This window comes from Daldinia caldariorum, assembly GCF_022478825.1.
Source record: "Daldinia caldariorum strain CBS 122874 unplaced genomic scaffold F4812scaffold_2, whole genome shotgun sequence".
NCBI classification, from domain to species: Eukaryota; Fungi; Ascomycota; class Sordariomycetes; order Xylariales; family Hypoxylaceae; genus Daldinia; species Daldinia caldariorum.
The window spans coordinates 3,079,084-3,098,929 of NW_025953038.1; the positions used below are offsets into that span (position 1 = coordinate 3,079,084).

General features: G+C 44.2%; 3 protein-coding genes across 3 annotated transcripts; all 3 read right to left on the reverse strand.

Moving 5' to 3' along the window:
* Positions 1-1,143: 1,143 nt before the first annotated feature.
* F4812DRAFT_467800 (uncharacterized protein) lies at positions 1,144-2,457 on the reverse strand (the record flags this gene model as incomplete). The annotated part of the gene is made up of 3 exons (XM_047938703.1): positions 1,144-2,201; positions 2,265-2,377; positions 2,453-2,457. The coding sequence occupies 3 exons, from the start codon at positions 2,455-2,457 to the stop codon at positions 1,144-1,146; spliced, it is 1,176 nt and encodes a 391-aa protein (XP_047794201.1).
* Positions 2,458-7,802: 5,345 nt separating this feature from the next.
* F4812DRAFT_197760 (uncharacterized protein) lies at positions 7,803-9,451 on the reverse strand. Its single transcript, XM_047930193.1, has 4 exons — positions 9,029-9,451; positions 8,893-8,945; positions 8,083-8,800; positions 7,803-8,028 (listed from the first exon to the last, which is right to left on the reverse strand). Exons 1-3 carry the CDS (start codon positions 9,098-9,100, stop codon positions 8,161-8,163), a joined length of 765 nt encoding a protein of 254 aa, XP_047794202.1. The 5' UTR covers positions 9,101-9,451; the 3' UTR covers positions 7,803-8,028; positions 8,083-8,160.
* A 5,710-nt stretch (positions 9,452-15,161) lies between these two features.
* On the reverse strand, positions 15,162-17,038 carry F4812DRAFT_197864 (NADP-dependent alcohol dehydrogenase C). Its single transcript, XM_047930194.1, has 4 exons — positions 16,790-17,038; positions 16,489-16,613; positions 15,783-16,431; positions 15,162-15,711 (listed from the first exon to the last, which is right to left on the reverse strand). Exons 1-4 carry the CDS (start codon positions 16,858-16,860, stop codon positions 15,459-15,461), a joined length of 1,098 nt encoding a protein of 365 aa, XP_047794203.1. The 5' UTR covers positions 16,861-17,038; the 3' UTR covers positions 15,162-15,458.
* Positions 17,039-19,846: the final 2,808 nt, after the last annotated feature.

Consider the following 19,846-nt stretch of genomic DNA (forward strand, 5'->3'; position numbering starts at 1 on the left):
TTTATATATGCTCTTGGGGTCCTCCATGCCTTCAAGGGGTGTTGAGGCCGGACTGGCCGTTGATAGCAACATGAGTCGCGAGATTACCATGGTAAACAAAAAGTAGAGTCTGCAACTGCTTTGCAGGACGCCTAGTGACTCGGTGACTTGCCCTAGGCACCATAGAGATCCCCATTTTCAAATAGGGATAGATCACCCACTGACCAACGCAAGACGTGCTATGCGATACCCCTACAGTACTCTCTCCTTGTCGCAGAATGGGAATAACTTCGTCGTTTGGCGAGGGACCATCAAATGATTAGGTATAAGGGCCCACGACCATGGATATTGGAATTGGCCTCTATTTTAGATAGATATCCCATCTTGTATCGTGAAGAGCCTTATGTCGTGATGCCTGTGCAACTTCATTAGAAAAGTTAGAAAAGGAGGCGGGGACGACACACACCTAAGCACAATCCATCACATTCTCTAGTCAGTCCTATGACACAGTGCCTACACTGTATACTAAGCCACAGGGCTTATGGACTGGAACACGATGCTTGCTCGGACTGAACCATGTATCACCACCGTACTTTTCCTACAATTACTGAAGTCATGTTATGCAAATAGTGTCAATCAATGTTACTACACGATCACTATGTCACTCTACTAGGCACACAAGTTATATGTGGGCTTAATCGGGATTCATTGAGGAGAAACCACTATCTGTCTGCCCAAGTGCAGCATCAATCCTATCAGGAGTCATAGATGCCCCAGATGTGATCCTATCCTCGAGATCTCAAAATCCACCAGCATCCCTGCTAGATCCCTTCATCCTAATCCAGTGCCCCCTTTTTGTTTGCCAAAGAAACTCCGATCCATGAAAATCCATAATCCCTAAAGAAAAACCCTGATCCCTAAAGAAAAACCCTGATCCCTAAAGAAAAACCCGCTCCTTAAAGAAAACCCGCTCCTTAAAGAAAACCCGCTCCCTGAAAAAATCCGTGCCGTCTGTCAGTGCAGATCAGCAGTCCATCCTGTTATACAAGCATCTGTAGCGATGTTAGAACTCTGTTCAGAATGATAAGGGATAGTGGGGAAAACTTACTTTATGCTCGTGACGAAACATTGCCAAGAATTGGCCTTGGTGAGGCTTGAAGTCCTCTACTTCTTGCGGAATAGCTTCTTGACTGACTTGAAAACCTTCTTCAGTCCTCGCGGTTGTCGCTGGTCGTTCTGAGCAGAACCGGCAGGTGCAGGAACACCAAGCTGAGCCTCAAGGGCCTGAATAATCGGACCAATGGCACCTTGAAGAGCCTCCGGGAGCATTTGCTGGAGAGATTCGGCAATCATGCGAGGAAGCATGTTGATGATTGTTTGAAGAAGGCCAATTTGGGTGTTAAGCGATACAACATTGCCGTTGGTTGAGTTCAGGAGAGTACTCATCGCGCCGAGGTTGTTGCCAAGAGAGTTCACATGACCACTGATGGCGTTGACGTGTTGACCAATAGCATCGAGGTGCATGATCTGGCCATTGACAGTGTTGAGCTGGCCATTGACAGTGTTGAGCTGGCCATTGACAGTGTTGAGCTGGCCATCCATCTGCCTAACATGTCCACCCAGGCTCTGGTTGAGGGCATGGTCAATCGTTCCAAAGACCTCCTCAAGAACAGCCTCGACATTGCCATTGTTGACACCGTGGGCGCCTTGACCAGCCATCTCCCTGATAACATCTCGAATTCCGTCAAGAAGGGCTGCCATGTTCTGACCAGCAATGGCTGCATCTCGGTCTGCTCCTCCATTATTGCCGGCATGGGCTATAGCGTGCTGAACAATGTTGTAAAGTCTAGCTTCAGCCCCAACACCACTCATCATGTTGTTGACGTGGGCATGGATACGCTCCTGCTCATTCATATCAGCCGCGACCTTATCGCGAGCTTGAATCTCTTGAGTGATGTCGACAAGCATCTGCACGACATCGGGCATCTGGGTCCACGCCTCCTGGGGAGCATCACCACGAGTGGCAGAGAGCTCTATGAATCGGAGGTAGTCATGGACGGTGGCGCGGACATCGGAGCCGCGAGCAGTGGTCGGCGGGAAGTGGCCGTCGGCGCGAGCGCGGGCGAGAACATTTGCCATCTCGGCAATCTGCTTCAGGGTGTATTCGAAAGCGACACCGCCAATATCAACTCTGACGATGACGCCCTGTGCAGTCTCATTGGCTAAAATGTGTAAGTAAGGATACTATAGTTACTAGTGGGGAGGGACTAAAGAGAATTGCTTACCTTGGGCCATAGCGTCACGGCCTTGCTGATCTGTGATGACGATTCCCGAGTCGGGGGTCCCAGGGGTCTCGGGGACACGGTCGGTCTTCTGGTTATTCTGGTTGTTCGGAGAACTAAAGGTGGCAATTGGTTAGATGTTGGTGCGCTAACAAGTGAGTAGAATAATACGAAAGGGAGAGGAAACTTACGACATTGTTCTTGTAGTTGAAGTTGAAAACTTTAAGAAGTATGAGAAGTTGTTTGAGTGGTTGACTAGGATAATAGGTTAGCACATGCGATAAGCGAAAGGTAGTGGTTGTAAAGGATGTATGAATGTTGCAAGGTGTTGTGCGTGTATGGAATGGATGTAGAAGGAAGGCGGGGTGGTAGGGTGGTAGGGTGGTGAAGGCCGATGATGCGAAGGTATGGAGATAGATAGGAAGGGTAGAATGTAGAGGGCAGGATTGATGATGATGAAGGAAGGATGTTGTTGCGAAGTGCGAAGATGGAAAAGGTGTAAAGGTAGGTAAGGTAGGTGAAGGGTGAAGGTAGGGTAGGTAGTGCACTTACCAGAGGTTGGGTTGGGGACGAAAGATGTTGGTTGTGTTGTGTGAGAGGAATGTAGAGAAGGGTTGGAGTGGGGGATTGGGATGGTTTATATAGATGTCCAAGGTGGTGTGCAAGGTGGTGGGTGATTCGACAGGCAGAAAAGTTTTACTTACTGGTAAGGTGGTAGACCTAGTAGAAGATTGTCTTGTGGGTGGTGAAGAAGATTGGTAGAAGGCTTGGTAGTTTGAAGAGTTCTCTGAGATTTGTCAAGACTTGTTGTTGAGTATGAAGAGGGAAGAGAAAAAGCTGGAGGATGGGGGAGGGAGGCCAGGTATTTATATCTTTTCAGGCCAGGCTGATTGAAATCGAAGTGTGGGTACGTAAGGAAAGTGCGCATGAGGGACGACAGCAAGATCCTCGATACCTTGACTCCATATGCAGAAGAGACCCACTTCCCAGGTAGAACTGATGTAAAAAAGTAAGTTGCTACCAAAATTTGCGGGGCGGTTGAGGAAAAGATTGTTCTGGTACTGTGCAATAGCACAAGATCAGTTGATAAGGGGGCTGGGAAACGTAAAAAATACTTTACCATCGCTGCAGAAGCAGCAAATCTGCGAGGGCACAGTCCAAATTGATTCAAATAATTGATCTACTGCTTTCGATTTTGATCAGTTATGACAGCTGCAGAGTCTGATTCACGATCTGTTGCGCTAACATCCGTAAGATCACATAGAAATTTTTATCTCGACCCCAGCTGCAGCATACGTTTACATCAGAAACTGTATATGCGCACTTGAGCCTCTAGGAATTATGTCGCCTATGACACATAGCATAATGCGATACTGAAGCTATCGACGGAAAATTAGCCATCTAAGCATCAACTACGCACATACCCACAAGGGTACCCAATATCTCAACTCGCGAGCATACTTCTACAAGATAGCTAGGGATATAATATCCATACGGCCTAATTACTTGCGTAGAATTACGATGCGTACAGGCAATTAGAATATGCCCAACATACGTATGTGTTTATAAGTCCATTCGATCCTAATAATGCAAGATGCTAAAATACTAGAAAAATATCGTGATCTTGTTCTAGATTGTATTTTTGAAAATTAGGCAGAATAATATTGTAATTAGAACCATATATTTGTATAAGGTACCTATGTATTAGCTTTCATAATTCGGTGATCTAATTATATTTTCATGTTGACCTCCTAAGTACAGCCGTGGATTAATTTTTACCGACGCCAATATTGAAAGCTACCTGTAGTTATGAGCTAGTAGGAAAATACAAAGTACTAACCGACTAGCGGCTGTAGTTTTACTTGATTGTTTTTTCGCAGGCCTAGCACTGTTCATAATCAGCGAAAATATTAAGATCAGAGGTTTTCTCCAGCAGAGCATGATCATGTGTCTCAAGGTACTAGACAACAGGGTACTCAAAAAAGAATTTTCATAGATAACTGTGATCCTAGAAACAGCTCCAGTTCGGAGGAGTCATAGCACCTGCTTAAAACTTACAGTATTAGTTTGCTGGCTGTTCGTACTAACGTACTTTGATTCTGACGATACTGATAATACTAAAAATATTGCGGCTCAATGAGTTGACGTTGGAATTGGCGCACGGTCCCACCCTCAAGGTTCGCGCCTTTCCTTAAACTACGGTACGTATATCTTAGCGGACTGTGGAGGGACCCACACTCTTCTGCATTTGTGATTGATTGTGGGTCGGCTAGCGCGCCAGATCTCAAAAAGAGCAATCAAGAACAGTTTAATTGCTTGCCTAAAAGGTACGTATATGGAAATCAGACTTTTTAAGGTTGTGATCTTGATTTAAGTGGCCATATACTTAGGTACTTGGCTTTAGGCATGCATCTATTTCGAGATCAGAGCAGAAGATCAGAAATTGAAATAGAAATGTGGGGAATTAAAAATAAGCCAATCAATGGATGCCTAATTCAAAACGGTACTTCCAGTGTACCTCGACTTCGCTGCCAGATTGCGCGATACCACTCTCAACAAGCATCTTAGAACCTCAGAGGCATACATTGGAGGCATACATTGGACATAGAAAAATATTCCACGGACTATCTTAAGTCCGGTTTAAAAGCGATGAGTGGTAATATCGGTATATATAATATCCGATGATATAAGTCATATAACTCCTCTATCTCTCAGATTACTTAAATCTGAATGGTTGTTCATTCGTGGCAGTTGGTTTGTCAAGGATGGGTAGATGGGCAATATATCAATGATGATTACGACCATCGTTTAGCCTGACAATACGTTTGCTCCAAGATAGTCATGTTATTAATGTCCGAGTTTGGTTCTATAGAACAATCCAGCAGTATTAGAATAGATAACAAATAAAATAGATTCCCCATTTCTAAATGTGACGTATTTTGTGCGAATTTTAATAGATGCTGTCCACGACTAACGCTTAGATAGGCCGATGGGAAAAGTGTATTAATCTCTTCTAGAGAGCACAACACGTAGCCTACGAAGAGGCATAAAAGCGATGGTAGCAAGGCCAGACTCGTATCATAGAAGAAGAAGATTTGTTTCAAGGTGGTATACGACACGTGAGTAAATCGTAGAAACACCTCAACAGCAGCTCGCAGGTAATCCTATTTACGCATAGTAGAACCAAGGCTAGAATAGAGGACATCGAGAAGCATCTCGGTCTCCAACTCCTAAAAAATGACAATACGGTGTGTGACTTCTTCAGGCAGTTTACAAACTTGCCCGAGAGCCTCTACTCCCGGATAAGTAATGACAACTTTACTGATATGTGCGTGCTGTAAAAGAGTGAACAGTAAACCCGTACCGCAGAAGATAGATATCATGATATCGTATGTCATGCCCAGCCATCCCGAAGTCATTCAAGGTTCTACATAGCTTAGGTAGGTATACTAGGTTATTACCTAGAACATCTAGAATTAAATACTGCGGATTATTTCCCGTGATCTTCAAAGTCTGCGATAAGAACTCAATAAGATCGTTCTGTAGCCGGATATTTCTACTGAGAGACTTATGAAACTAGTACCTACACTTTATGAAACCACTCATGTCGAATCACCTCACAAACCTTGGCATATATCATTATCTTTTTTGGAGCACACCAATTGTATTGCCTCGAGAAGGGCAATCATCCAAAGATGGCATGATAATGGATTCTCGGCTTCACCAAAGAGAATAGAACAAAGGCCCTCTTATATGAACCACCGCGAATACATTGAAAGCAACCGATGCTATTGTTTTCAACCATGAGGATCTTGTATTATAGCATGACGTCGAGTATTTTACTAAATGAACACATATAGTTGTTATTCACCCTCACTTTTATATCAGAGACAGCTAACTAACGCATATCAAAAGGAAGCAAGGTCCGGATCAACTAAATACATCCACGGCCAACCCTCTCGTGGATGTATGTAATACATACACGAAAATTGGTCAAGTGTGTGTACACGCGTGGATTAGCGTGGATTAAGCTATGACCAAGTGCCAAGAGGCTAAATTGAGGCTATTCCCACCCACGTATATCACGTATTCAGACCTTGTTTTGGTGTTGTAATACGTAACAACGAACTGTATGTTGACCAGTAATGTAAATATTAGAAGCTATCGTTAACACTGCTGTCGTAAACAATGGGATCGTAGACGTCGGCTAGTATCGTAAATGTTGGGATCGTAAATGTTGGTATTGTAAAAATGAGGGGCTGAAATGGTGCATTGATGTATCGTGGACCATAGCGTCAGTAGGCCTACGAGATATAAAACAATTCAAAATTAAAAGAAACGCGTTTTCTCGCGCAGCTTTTACAGCAAAATTAAATAAAAAATAGAAATAAAAACGTAATTTTCCAGGCTTTTTAATGATATATATTTCGTTATATGGGTAGCGCGTTTGGCTGATATTTTATTAAGTGACCTTATAGATGATGTTTTTGATTTTGAAAATTGAATGTTTTTAATGTTTATTTTTTCAACTTTCAGTATAAATTAAATTCCTCGGCTAATATAGCACTCTATAACCTCTTATATATATCGTTAGATAGAGAAAAGTCTGGGAATTTTAACGATATAAATTAATTTATCTCAAGTGCTATAATACGGCTAGAATACGAAGATATTAATATATATATATATAGGGTAAATATTCTCGGGTGCCACAACACGCCACAGGGGCCCCATAGTCAATTTGTTAGTGCTACCACCAAAATTACTAGTACACACTAACATCGTGGCTAAGTACGGCCTTACCTCCACCTACTACTCCACAATTAGTAAATACACGCACTTAAAACCACATTTTCAAGGCTTCAAGTGTATTTGTGGATTTACGTGCACGTGCCACGTTGATCAGCGTGTATTTATATGGATTTACGTGTGTGTACACGCGTGGATTAGCGTGTAGTTGATCCGGACCTTGAAAGGAAGCTCGTCTAGATTTACAAGAAAATGCCTATAAGTATTCCAGCGAGATGTCGTTCTTTAGTGGAGTCCCTTTTAGTTGAACCCAAACTAGGTTCCATGCTAGCAGTGGAGAAAGTCATGGTTACATGGTGGTACGGCTACATTCTGAAATATACAACAATCTATGGAAAAGGAAAGAATCCTACAATTTCCATCGTCTTCAAAAGCATGTCGATTTTACTCGTGGGAAAAAGCACTACACGGATGAAACGCGTTGTTGGCGTGGCGTATTCAGGGTTACAAGGTCAGCCCCTTCTACCAAGTAATCGTGATAGCTCTTCGATAACCAGCCAGGTCCCAGCGTAGCAAGGAATTAGGACAACATGGTAAAAGAGCGTCTAAGTATATACAACCCATGCCTAGGTACCTTTAAATGGCGGACGGTTCCTAACCCATTTCTCCCATCGAAAACTGCTCACATCACCTACCTGTTTTGACTCCTGCGTAAATCTACTTTGGAGCTGTGCCGCTTACATAAGCACCGGGGAGGGGGGGGTTAAAAGGGGGGCAACGCGATTTCAACAAAGCGATCACACGCGTTGGAAAACAGCACGAAAGATGTTTGCATTAGGACTCTTTAATTCACCAGAGCGTATCTACCGACCTAGAATACTGAAATCATCGGAAATAAGCGAAACGACAATATTGCTCATAAGAGCTGCCATATGATGGCGAAATCAACCGAAATCAATCGAAATCCACCCCACATTCATCCCTAATTTGTGTACCATAAGTCATAAGTCATTCCTGCCTGTATAAGATTAGCGAAAGCGCGTACGCTCGAATATTCCATAGAAAGACATACCGTGATAAAAGAGAACGGACGGTTTTGATGGTGTATCTTGGGGAAGTAGGTAACGAGGGACTAGTGCTTGTTTGTCTGCTAGAGATAGCTATGTGCGTCGTGGGGGAACATCCACGTGCCAGGGGGGAAACCGTAGGGAAGGGAATTATGCGTCGTATTCACCCTCGTCGGCGTCGTCATCGCCATCTGCTGGGGGAAAGCCATGTTAGCAGCATAATCAAAGGAATGGATCCCCGGGACAATCGGAGCAGTCGAGTGCGAGTGCAAGTGCGCATGCGAGTGGTGGTGACCACTGCTGCCGTAGACCGGGACGCCGTTATCATCGCACCTCTCTGTAGCACTAATGACCAAGACGTCATCGTCTTCATCATTGTTTTGCGCATCGGTAGAGAGCGATGTGTTAGGCTGGTCCGCCGGCGCTACCTCGCTAGCAGAAGTGGGGACACCAGCCACGATAGCAGTCGCGCCGCCGCCGCCGTTCTCCTGCTCCGCTTTCACGGCGATCGAATCTTCGGTTTTAACTTCACCTTTGATCTCGGTCTTGATAGGCTCATCCTCGTCACCAGCATACTCGTCGATGGCAGCGAGCTTGCGCTTCTTGCTGGGGGTGCGGGTCTTGACGCCGTCCTTGCTGTCCTTGGACTCCTTCTTGACGCCACCCCCACCACCGGTAGCGCTAATGCCGTGCGCCCTCAGAAGACGCTCATATCGCTTGGCACTTGTAAGGCAGAAAAGCGGTTAGCGTAGGGCGAACGATTAGATACACGGTGAATAGAGAAATACGATGGTTGAAACTGGGGAATTACTCACGCGGCGCCCTTGCTGACGATCTCACATTCCTTCGCGACCTCAGTAAAGTCGACCTATTCAAGTCAATAGAGGTTTAAAAATGCGGTAGGGAATTTGCCGCGCAAGGGCTTTGGGAATGATAAATGGTAAACCTCACCTTTCCAGCAGTCGAGTGCTTGATGCACATGATGAGGAACTTGAACTGGGAGTCAATGTCCAGGGCAGGCATCTTGTCGGAGGATGTTGCAAGGTTAATAGACAATACGGATCAAGTTGAAAAGTACGAGGATGAGTTATGAGTTATGAGTTATGAGTGTCTACTGTGCAAAGAGAGCCAACTTCGTAGTTGATGATGTTGTAAATGGTAGAGAGTAGGATCTTGAACTGGGCAAATGAGCTGAGAAGGTTGGTTAAGTTGGAGAAGTTTCTAGTTTGATTATCTGAAAAGTCTTTGCTTCAAAAGGTAGATCCTGCAAGCCCACTGAAGTAGAAGTTGCAATTTGTTTCCCGGGGACGGTAGTTGCCACAATATGGTAGGTTACTGTAGAGCAGAGCTCGCCTTGATATGCCAGGCAACAGCCAGAACTTTGGTCAAAACTGAAGTAGCCCGGGATAACTACCTAGGTAGGAAAGTACTCGGCCCTAGAGTCGTTACAGAGATACGGTGAGACTAATGTGGTTGGGAATATGTCGTGCTAGTGGACACTCCCAGGGATTAGGTAGGACGGTTGATGACAGGACCATCAAGATAAAATATGAATATTCTTTTGCTGTACTATGGTGAACCGTCAGAAGTCTGTCTTTGATTGTCGTGAATTATCTTAGACGAGACTTCAAGAGTAGGCACAAAGGTAGGAGTTAATACAAGCTTTTGATCTTTAAGATGTTGTCGTATAGAGTGTCAAAGGTCCAGCTAATACATTACAAATACCTTTGTTATAAATATTGCATCCAGTTGGCCTTGATGGATGTTAATGAGGAGGTTTAGATGTTGGGGAATAACAGGAGGATGCCTGTAAGATGAGTTAAGAGGCTTAATATATCTGCACATTGCTCGGCAACTTGTTGCTCCGAATGCCGTTGTTATGACATGTCACCCTAGTGAGTTAGGTATAATAGACACTTTCAATATGTAGAGCCTTGTCAATATTCGAAGATAGACTATTAGACTAAACAACATTTGTTGATTTCACTTTTTCAAACTAACGGTTCATCCAACGCCGGGGCTGTCTATGCCGGGGCACCACCACCACCACCACCACCACCGCCACCATCATCATTATTATCATCATCGTCACCATCACCAGCGGCAGCGGCAGCGGCACCAGGACCAACAGGCGCTGCGACGGCAGCGGCCGCCAGGGCTTGCAAGCCCTGCCCAGCTTGCCCAGGCTGGGCCACAGGAGCAGGGACAGGATTCGGGAGAGGGGGGGCAGGAACGGCAACAGGAGCTGGAGCGGGAGCGGGCTGAGATGCCTGAGATGCCTGGGGACCCTGACTCGTTAGTATACTTCTACTTTGATATGCAATATCTAGCGGCGTTGACAATATAGACGAGTTGACTTACAGCCACACCTCTTCGCAGCCACTAAGACAGATTTTCAAGTCAGTACATGTCTTAGAGTAACTGGATACCTAGGTAATTATGAGTTCATAATTAGGGGATTACTTACACCTCTCCGGTCGCAGCTTCTCGAGAACGTATCTCGAGACACCCGCCGTTCCGCGTGGCCCATCTGGGCTGCCACGGCGTTCCAGTCGACAGACTGGAGAAGTGACCGATCTGCGTTTCTTAACACAGCGACCACTAACTCCAGCTGTCGCCTGGTCAGGCGCTCGCTGCTGGGGAGAACGTAAGGCCTTTCTCCAGGCATGCTGCGTCAATGTCAGCATTGGACTCCAAGAAGGATGAAGTGTATTCGCTCAGCCTCGACGGATATATCTTTGAGGATACTCGAGGTTTAGGCTACGAAACAAGACAATGCCTGGGTAGAACAGAAAGGAAAAGGAAAATCAACTTAAGCTTTTACTTACTTGATGATGTAGACAGTGGTGTCTTAGGTACTAGGTTGGATCAGGTTGGCTTCGAAGTAGACGGAAGGTTTGAAAGACAGTGGCAGCTTGGTTGTTGTTGTTGTTGTTGTGAAAGGAAACCGAAATTATTTACTTGGAACTGGATGAAGAAACAAGAAAGGGTTGCTACAACTGTCAGCCTAAGGAAAATTTCTCACGATTGTTGTCACTTTGTCGACAGTGGCTACTTACCCTATTAGGTTCGCAGGTCCTAAGGCTCCTACAGGGTTTGACAATGTATGCTTAGGCTCCCTTTATCTGGCTACCCCACCACAAAAGATCGTGAGGCAAGTGCTGCAGTGGTTGCTCTCAAGGCAAGAAGGGAAGAGAAGGCGCATGAGATACAAGCCTATGGGGTACCTGGAACTTGAGTGCAAGGGCCTAACCCAAAGTAATAGGGGTGATACAGGCAAGACAGGCTAGTCTTAGGGAGGCATATCCTCTAGCCTGCTACTATTCTACGGATCTAGGAGCTACAATATTGGTTAGTTTTACCGCCTACCCTGACTTATCAGTCCCTACACTGGACTCTAGTCTTGCTTTAGCATCGCTAGGTTCAGCACAGTAATATCAGCAGTAGCAACAGTCATAATGGAAACATATATGGATAGCAGTAAATAGATTATGATACTACCTGCATCGTGGAAGAAACGTGAGCCCCTCTTAGAGATTTGCGCGCGAAGTTCCAGTTTCTCTGCCATAAAGGGGTAATACTAAAGCTAGCAGGCCATAAAATGCCATAAAATCCCATTCGAGGCGTCAGCCATCGAGACTATAGGAAAGCAGATACCGATGCGATCATTCGCTTTTGACCAGACTAGATCTCGTCCTTGTCATCTTCGACCTTGACTGCCTTTGCATCATCATCATCATCATCCTCAGGCTCCTTCTTCACAGTCACCTTCATGTCCTCCTCCTCATCCTCACTGCTGATGTTCTTCTTTCGGTTCCTGCCACCGACCTTGGCATTCTTTCCCTTGAAAGACTTGACAACCCTGGTGACCTTGTTTTTCTGAGGGGAATTTCCGTTCGAGTCGCCCTGATATTTGCCTCGAATCTGTCCGAATCGAGTCTTTGAATCATTAGTACTAAGCAATGCAAATTTGGCAGCAGGTATTGTACTAACTCTGGCAATCGCTGCGTTCTTCAAGCCAAGCTCGTTGGCAAGTCCGGTCCAGTCAAGATCAAGTCCACTGGGAATGAACTTGAAGATGGCGGTGAAGAATTTCAAGTCGCCAGCGCTGGGCACGCTTACTTCCTTGGGGGGCATGTTTCCTTGAGATGATTGACTTGATCAAAGGAAACTGGTAGGTATTGGATGCTGTGATAGTTCCAGCGGTTAGTCGAAGTCAAACAATAAACCTCGGAGAAGTGGCAACGACAATGTGATCTGACGGTTGATTGGGGATAGCCTATCACTTCAATTCTCCAAGCGCTTCATAAGAGGAAACCGAGGGGAAAGATGGAGCTTCGTAAATATGAAATGGACAGAAGTATTCCTGGGGCCTTATCACAGAAACGGAAGTATAGAGAGAGTAATGCTTGACGTAGCGGAGGGGTTTGGACATCAATGAAACATGCATCGTGCTTGGTGTGATGGGTTCAGGGACATATAGGGATATTTACTTGACCTCCGGGGATAGATACAACGATCTACCTGACTTTATGCCAAGTTCATAAACCGGTATGAGCACAGGCTGAAAATTCGGGGAATGTTTAGGTACAGTCGAATGGGGTGGAAGGTGGGATGGTAATGGATTGATGCCTTACATCAAAGGGATAAATTATACCTAGGGTTGAAGGTACAGTCACGGAGATTGGGGTTCGAAAAGCAATAGACAGATTGCGAGAAGTTGTGATAGGGATCTCCAGTAGGGATCCAAGTGTAAGGAGATGAAGTAGAGGGGTGCGACAATGTCAAATTGAGCAACTTACCTTGCGTGATGGCAATATCCTTGTGGAAGGCTTCTTGGTGATGTTGAAGATGTATTCAAATGCGATATGAGGTTTAGTTTCTTGGAGAGATACAAGAGGTTGAAGGTTGTGAAGGAAGTTGGTCTTGGGAGTGGAATGTGGGAAGGATTAAAGAAGAAATAGAAATCTTATGGGAAGGAGGATACAAACAATGTAGATGGAGGAAAAAATGTTTCGGGGAAATCAAAACCTACCTAGGCAGATTCTGGGTAGATACTACCTAAATCAGATAGATTATGGAGCTCGTCGTCGAGCTTCCCGTCTATCTATGCCGTTCAACTTATGACTTGAGTCGTTGGTATAGAGTTGACGTTGTATAAACGATTACTATGTAGCTTAAATAGTCGTATAAGTATGACGAAGACTATGTAACTTGTATAGTCGTATAAGTCTAACAGCCGCTGGTGTCAAGCGCTTCGGCAGTAAGTTGAACTCAGAAACCAACAAACTATTGTAAGAGCAAACTCAACGATATAGGTAGGGGTTGGTAATTGCTTGTCGTAACTAGTGGGATAACAAACGAAAATAGTTCTGATTACTTACCTTTATCTGCAAATGAAGTCCCTAGAATGGAGACAACGTCAGTCTTGTCAGTCTTGCCAGCAGCAATATCTCATGACAATCTCCTAACTTGGGTACCAGCACCCGAAAGTCTGTGCTGAACTTAAGATAAATGAGAGGTAGCTTACGAACTGGGCTGCGTGTCTCAAAGTACTCTTTCATCAATACGATTGACAATAATTCAGAGAGAAATAACATATAAGATGTAATGGGAACCGCCAGGATAATATAGGTTATCTCAACTTAAGCCGATTTGTTAACCCTTGTCATTAATAGATATTAGACTAATACAAGGACGTCTGTACTTTTAAAGGTGGCTATAGGGTAATATTTAGGAATGATATTGCAATTCACGTTGGAGTTTCTTTTTATTCACGTATATATTGTCTTAACCCGTTACTATTGTGATATTAACTAGGAGGGCTTTCTATTTAAAGTATATATGTGAATCAAAGGGATTGAAAGTTGAGCTTACGCAAGTAGAGTTAGCTAGGACCTTAGACGGAACAAGTCGGGGTGAAAACGCCACTGTGACCTAACGGGATCTGTATTCAAAATATACCAGTCATTTTCTCAATTTGTATTTTGATAGCTCATCAACTTGATATGACAGAATGGCATCAATGGCAATACCGATAATGTAATAATTAAGAAAACTTTACTCTTAACTTGCTTATATCACCTTTTTTACGGAGTAAAGTTTTCGCTTCTAAATTCGTATGGGTGGGGGGGGAGGGCTTAAAATTCAAGTGCACGGGCCATTTTGACATATTAATTGATAAGATAAGACGAGCCAATTAAAAGATACGGTGGCAAGGCTAAATTTCAGGCAGACGCGCTAGAACGCGCTGGTAGGGTCGGCTGCACGAATTCAGCCAATCAAACAAAGCGCACGCACCTCGCCGGAAGCCTCGGACTGACGCCTTAGTCAACAAGCCAATCAAATCAAGCACAGCCCCAAATTGGTGTTACCCAAAACATTAGCTTTGACCTCGATAGGGGATGAGTCTAACGTAATTTCTTTTTTATATATACAGCACCACCCCCTACTCGAGATCCGACTCTTTTCAACTTTTACACCTTTTACCTTACCACCACACACGTGTCACTAATCTACTAATATCACAGTATCGTGAGCCTCACTTTTGCTTCAACTCAGCTTTGAATAGTTTTTCAAGTATGTAATTCGTGACGTCATCCATTTACGGCTGTATTCAATTCTAATCGTATTTCGATCCAGTCTTTCGGAGCTCCGATGCCCTCCACCTACCCCGATTCCTACCTATCGTCGTCTCGAACCCGATACCACGCCTCCCTATAGGCCAAATCTACGTCTATTTGCTAGGTACGTGCATTTATGTAATATCTCGATATGTATTACTTGATATGGCCCTTTTTGTGATATACACGCTTCGTTGTAGAGGTTATTTGATTAAAATACAGGCCTGCCGCAGGCACTATCCCGCTGCAAGCGCCCCCCGGGAGGGCCGCCGGAGGCATTGGGGGTCCCAGGGGGTGTCCCCCTGGTATATATGAATAACATTTAATTTAAAAATATGTATGCAACTAGACAAGTAAAACATGCACCTATTGAATCTAAAATCGTAACGAAGTTATGATTTTCAAGTTATTACGAAAAAGGTTTTCGTACTAAAATTGTACTTGCTCGATTTTCACATTGTTTAGTACTTTCTGGAAAAACATGGTCCAAGCTCTATATATTACTATGAACTAAGGGATAAATTCGATAGGGTCAAACCGACTTAGGTATCTTAAACGGAGACAGAAATATTTATCAGAAGGATACAGTAGCAATATACTTGAATTTGATGATAATTATATTGATAATTCAGTTAGGTTAGGTACCTACCTAAGCTATCTATGGTATCTCGAGTCTTTTAGTAGAAATGAATCATTTTGCTCTATCTGGCCTGACACCCTTGCCGTCTATTTCGCGCTTCCTAAAATCAACTTCGCATCTAATGCTTTCCAAAGTTCTCGTTGACGAGTACGTATCGGTAACGAGCCTTGCCTTCTTCCATGTCAACGATGGCCTGGTTAGCGTCCTTCAAAGGCCGTTCCTGAATCCAAGGCTGGATCTTCTTCTCCGCTGCAAGCTGCAGCATCTCTCTTATTTCCGAAGGAGATCCAGTCATGCTGCCACCCAATTTAATCCCATTCAAAATCAGCTGGAAGGCATTGACAGGGGGGAGCTCGCCTCCATCAGGAGCACTACATAACGAATTAGTTTTTGGGCCAAGTTCGACCGCAACGTCAGTAAGGTGAAATGGAAAGAAACTTACCCGACTTGGATCAAGGTTCCTCTCACTTTCAGGAGACCAAGGTAGTCATTCAAAGGCATCTTCGAATGAGACACCGTGCTGACGATGAGGTCCATTGTTCTTCGGTTGTTGTTCGCCCAGTCCTTGTCGTCGTCCGTGGCAATATACTCATCGGCGCCAAGCTTCAACGCATCCTCCCTCTTGTCCGCCTTTCTCGAGATGCCTATGACCTTATCGGCACCCAATGCTTTGGCGAAGAGAATACCGAAATGACCAAGACCGCCAACGCCAATAATTCCCACGGTCTTGCCAGGTCCGCAGCCATTCCGCTTCAAGGGCGAGTACATAGTGATTCCGCCACATAGCATGGGCGCAACGGCAGCTGAGTCAATTTCATCTGGAATCTTGAAGACCCAATGGCCGTTGGCGCGGTTGTAATCAGCATAGCCGCCGTAACTCTTTCCTTCACCGTTCGGGTAATCAGAGCCGTAAGTGTTGACCAATAATTCACCGCAATAGCTCTCCAAGTCGTTCGAGCATGCGGGACAGGTGCTCTTCTGGCAAGTTCTTGATTGCGCACCAACTCCGACGCGATCACCAACTTTGACGTGCTTAACGTTCGCTCCTACGCGCACGGCCTTGCCAACGATCTCGTGGCCCACAACACAAGCTGCGAAATGTCAGCAAAGGAACAAACTAGTCTTGACGGGTCGAAAGGGAAGCATACGGTAGGGTGTCGGTCCCCAGCCAGACTTCAACGTGTGTAAGTCACTGCCGCAAATACCGCAGTGGGAGATCTCAATATCCACATCATCCTCGGTCCATTTCTTGGGCTCATATTCGCCCCACTCCCTGGTCAATCAGTTAGCCATTATGCACCTCAGGGGGAAGTTTCAAGTATTTCGGATATATCTCGGGAACATAGCACATCTGTCTCTCTTTCTGGTGTATAGGAGGGAAAAAATAACCGACTCCGGTTGCATTGAGGACAACGGCAAAATAGCCTTTTCTCATTAGGTACTACTTACATCTTTCCGTTGACGGCTTCTGGGGACTTGCCCAGCCAGCCTTGGAACTTGTAGCTCTCCGGGGCCGACATGCTGAAGATATATGACGATTTAGAGGTGGACTGAGATAACCAAAATTTTCGTGACTTCTCTCAAAGGTAGGGTATTAATATTGAGATCTAGGTATTGCTAAGTTTCAAAAGAATCCTTAAAGTTTGTTGTGACTCGAACTTCAGTGCAGGTGGTCTACATTTAAGTAGAAGAAAGACGACAACCCCCTTCCGACTCATCCCATAAATATTCTAAGTTTGATCCCCCTTCTAGTCTAAAAAAAACCTGTTGCGGATTTCTGATCTATCACGCTAAGTGGAGGTAGTAGTGGATAGAAGTTCCAATACATTACTGAATACATTATGCCTACCTTGAGAATTTCAGTAGCCGGAAATAAATGGAAACTGCCAGGGCAGTCTTTTTTGTATGGACCTCGAGAGCAAGTTACAAGTGTTTTGTAAGCAACCTCTACGATGAAAATCTACATGTACTAATCATATATATATGGATAGAGAAAGTACAAAGGGTGGGGAAAGGGGGTGGGTTCTGGTCTTTTAGAGACAAAACTAGCATCGCGACCATTGATGGCGATAGTTACCTAACCTATCCATGAAAATTTAGTAGTAACACATTCCTAAACCGTACGATCCGCTAAGATACGTGATGTCGGATTTAACTTTGATCGGGTTTACTGTATCGGACTTTAATGCCAAGACTAGTAAAGGCTGACTAAACAAATACAATCTAATTCTTATACAGGAAAGGCTGGAAGGTTTGCGAGAGATAGAAATTGCGCGAAGAAAAAAAAAAAAAAAAAGGTAGATAGGCATATTCACGGTGTATTAAGGTTCGATGTTAAACGTCATTGGCTTAGGTGGGTTATGCAGGCTAATGCGCGTATCCTTAGTAAAGCGACAGAATAGGAGTTTTACCTTAGCTAGGATATCTGCGGTGACAGATATGTGACACGTACATTAGGTACTACATAGTATCCCGTAGTATGGCGCTAGGAAATCGAGAAATAACCTAGTAACAACCATAGCACGTGGAAGTAACCTAATACTTACTAGTAGTAACTCCTCGGTATTTTTGCAAATCTTTTTTTCTTTCTTTGCTAATACGATGGACCTAGCGGTGATAATGAAGTTATCTCCGCATGACAGAAGAATACCACCAAAACTATATTTTTACCATATCCTCATCTTGCACCCTAGCTTTCCTCGCATGTTGGCATTCGTGAAGTTTGGTTGAGTTTATTGCTATCACGAGGATAGTCAGGGGTATATAGATATGCATAGGTATGAACCAGGGTAAGCAACTAAGCATTGATGGCGCAAGAAAAACCACCGAAAACATCGTTTGACCTTAGTTACATAATAGATATCTTTCAATCTGGGCAGTTTCCCTACATAGTACGTTGCATCTTAAAAGATACTTGCGTAGATTTCATACGCATATCAAATGAGTTCTACACCGCTCTACTTTATGTACTTTGCGAAGTCTTTTAACTTCTACTAATTCAATTCGAGTTATCGCCCCATGCCGCTCGAATTAATATCTCTTTTCTTAAAATGTCATGACACGCAAAGCCAATATACTTGCATAACCCGGTAACTAGTCAAAATCTGAAAAATCTAGTAGCTGGTTAGGTTAGGTAGGTACCTTGTATATAAATACTGCTAACTCAGGGGATGCCACCTCCGGGTCCTCCGGCCCATAACAGAATACCGAAAATGCGAAAGCATCAAAACAACATTCGTTATATCCAGTTGCCACTTGTCCTCTTTTACCTCGGAACTTGTTAGAAGTCTTCTGGGTCTCCCAAATTATTATCCAACCCGAAGGCCTGTCCCAATCAATCGATTGTTGGCTATCATGGTATTCCCTGCTTCCTCACCGACAACACACCTAAAGACTAGCAAGATGGCTCCGGGTTGCTGTCACGCAATTATGATAGTACGATAGTATTGTGATGGTTGTTCTATTCTCTAAGATGGGTAACTATCTAGGATATGGGAGATGGGAATGTGTAGAGTGGGTACCCCCACTATAATATATGGGTCTAGGGTCACATATCATGTGACAGTTGCGTTCTTTAATCTAGGCTTGTCTATTCGGGATGTTTCCTTTCCTGGCTTTTCAAAGCCGCTAGCGTCTCTGGTGTTTCAACTCTTTGCCCTTTTGGCTTAGCTTCTTGGCTCCACTGCCGATAGATGTTAGTCGGTCCGGAAGTTCGGGATGTTTTCGGTTCCTCCCGAGAGAGAACCAGATTTCGACGAGCCGCCACCGACTGAAACAACAAACAATCTGAATCAACAACGTACCAAATCTACAAAGATCCTAAACATATCTGGAGGCTAGACGTGTAGAGCTTGGATATGAAGTTATTTATACTAAGTCAATGCTAAATATCCTCAAAAAACGACTAGCAATTCATATAAACACTAGCTGACCCCTCAGGCCCAGTTATATATGCAATAGGTCAGAAGCTCCATAAGTTCAATAGAGCTTCTTGTTGAATTACCCATTAGCTTATATTCTCAAAAAGCTGCGTTGATGATTTTTAATTCAACATTTGTCACTCTTACTCCTTATCCGACCTTCTTCGAGATCACATACCTATGTCTTATAGCTGAACCGTATACATTATCGACTGTCGCAGTTGTTCTGGTCTTGAGTATTCGGATCGGAGAACTTTTGGGGTGGAATGGCTCCGAACAAATCTAATACCAAAGACAAACTTCGCTTAACTGCCACGAAGTGGAGCAAAATGTACCCAAGGGAAACGACTTTTAGTTGCTCCGCAAGGAGCTCTAATCAAGATAGCTCTAGTTCCCAGAACTATATATACAAATATCTCCTTTGTTCTTTATATTTGATACCTAACCTCTGATAGTTTACCTACTCTAGTACGTTCCTGAGCTATACATCAAGTCTCTCTCATGAATAAGATATCGCAATGATTAACCCCGCTACCAAGAGGGAATACATATGATCACTTGAGCAAGCTTGAAACGTAAAAGAATC

Excerpts from the sequence above, each read along its gene's own strand:
- F4812DRAFT_197760 (XM_047930193.1), bottom strand. The coding sequence starts at position 9,100 with ATGCCTGCCCTGGACATTGACTCCCAGTTCAAGTTCCTCATCATGTGC. Across the intron at positions 8,946-9,028 it reads AGCACTCGACTGCTGGAAAG|GTCGACTTTACTGAGGTCGC; the intron begins GTGAGGTTTACC and ends TGACTTGAATAG. Across the intron at positions 8,801-8,892 it reads ATCGTCAGCAAGGGCGCCGC|TGCCAAGCGATATGAGCGTC; the intron begins GTGAGTAATTCC and ends CTGCCTTACAAG.
- F4812DRAFT_197864 (XM_047930194.1), bottom strand. The coding sequence starts at position 16,860 with ATGTCGGCCCCGGAGAGCTACAAGTTCCAAGGCTGGCTGGGCAAGTCC. Across the intron at positions 16,614-16,789 it reads GAAGCCGTCAACGGAAAGAT|GGAGTGGGGCGAATATGAGC; the intron begins GTAAGTAGTACC and ends CTGATTGACCAG. Across the intron at positions 15,712-15,782 it reads GGAACCTTGATCCAAGTCGG|TGCTCCTGATGGAGGCGAGC; the intron begins GTAAGTTTCTTT and ends TTCGTTATGTAG.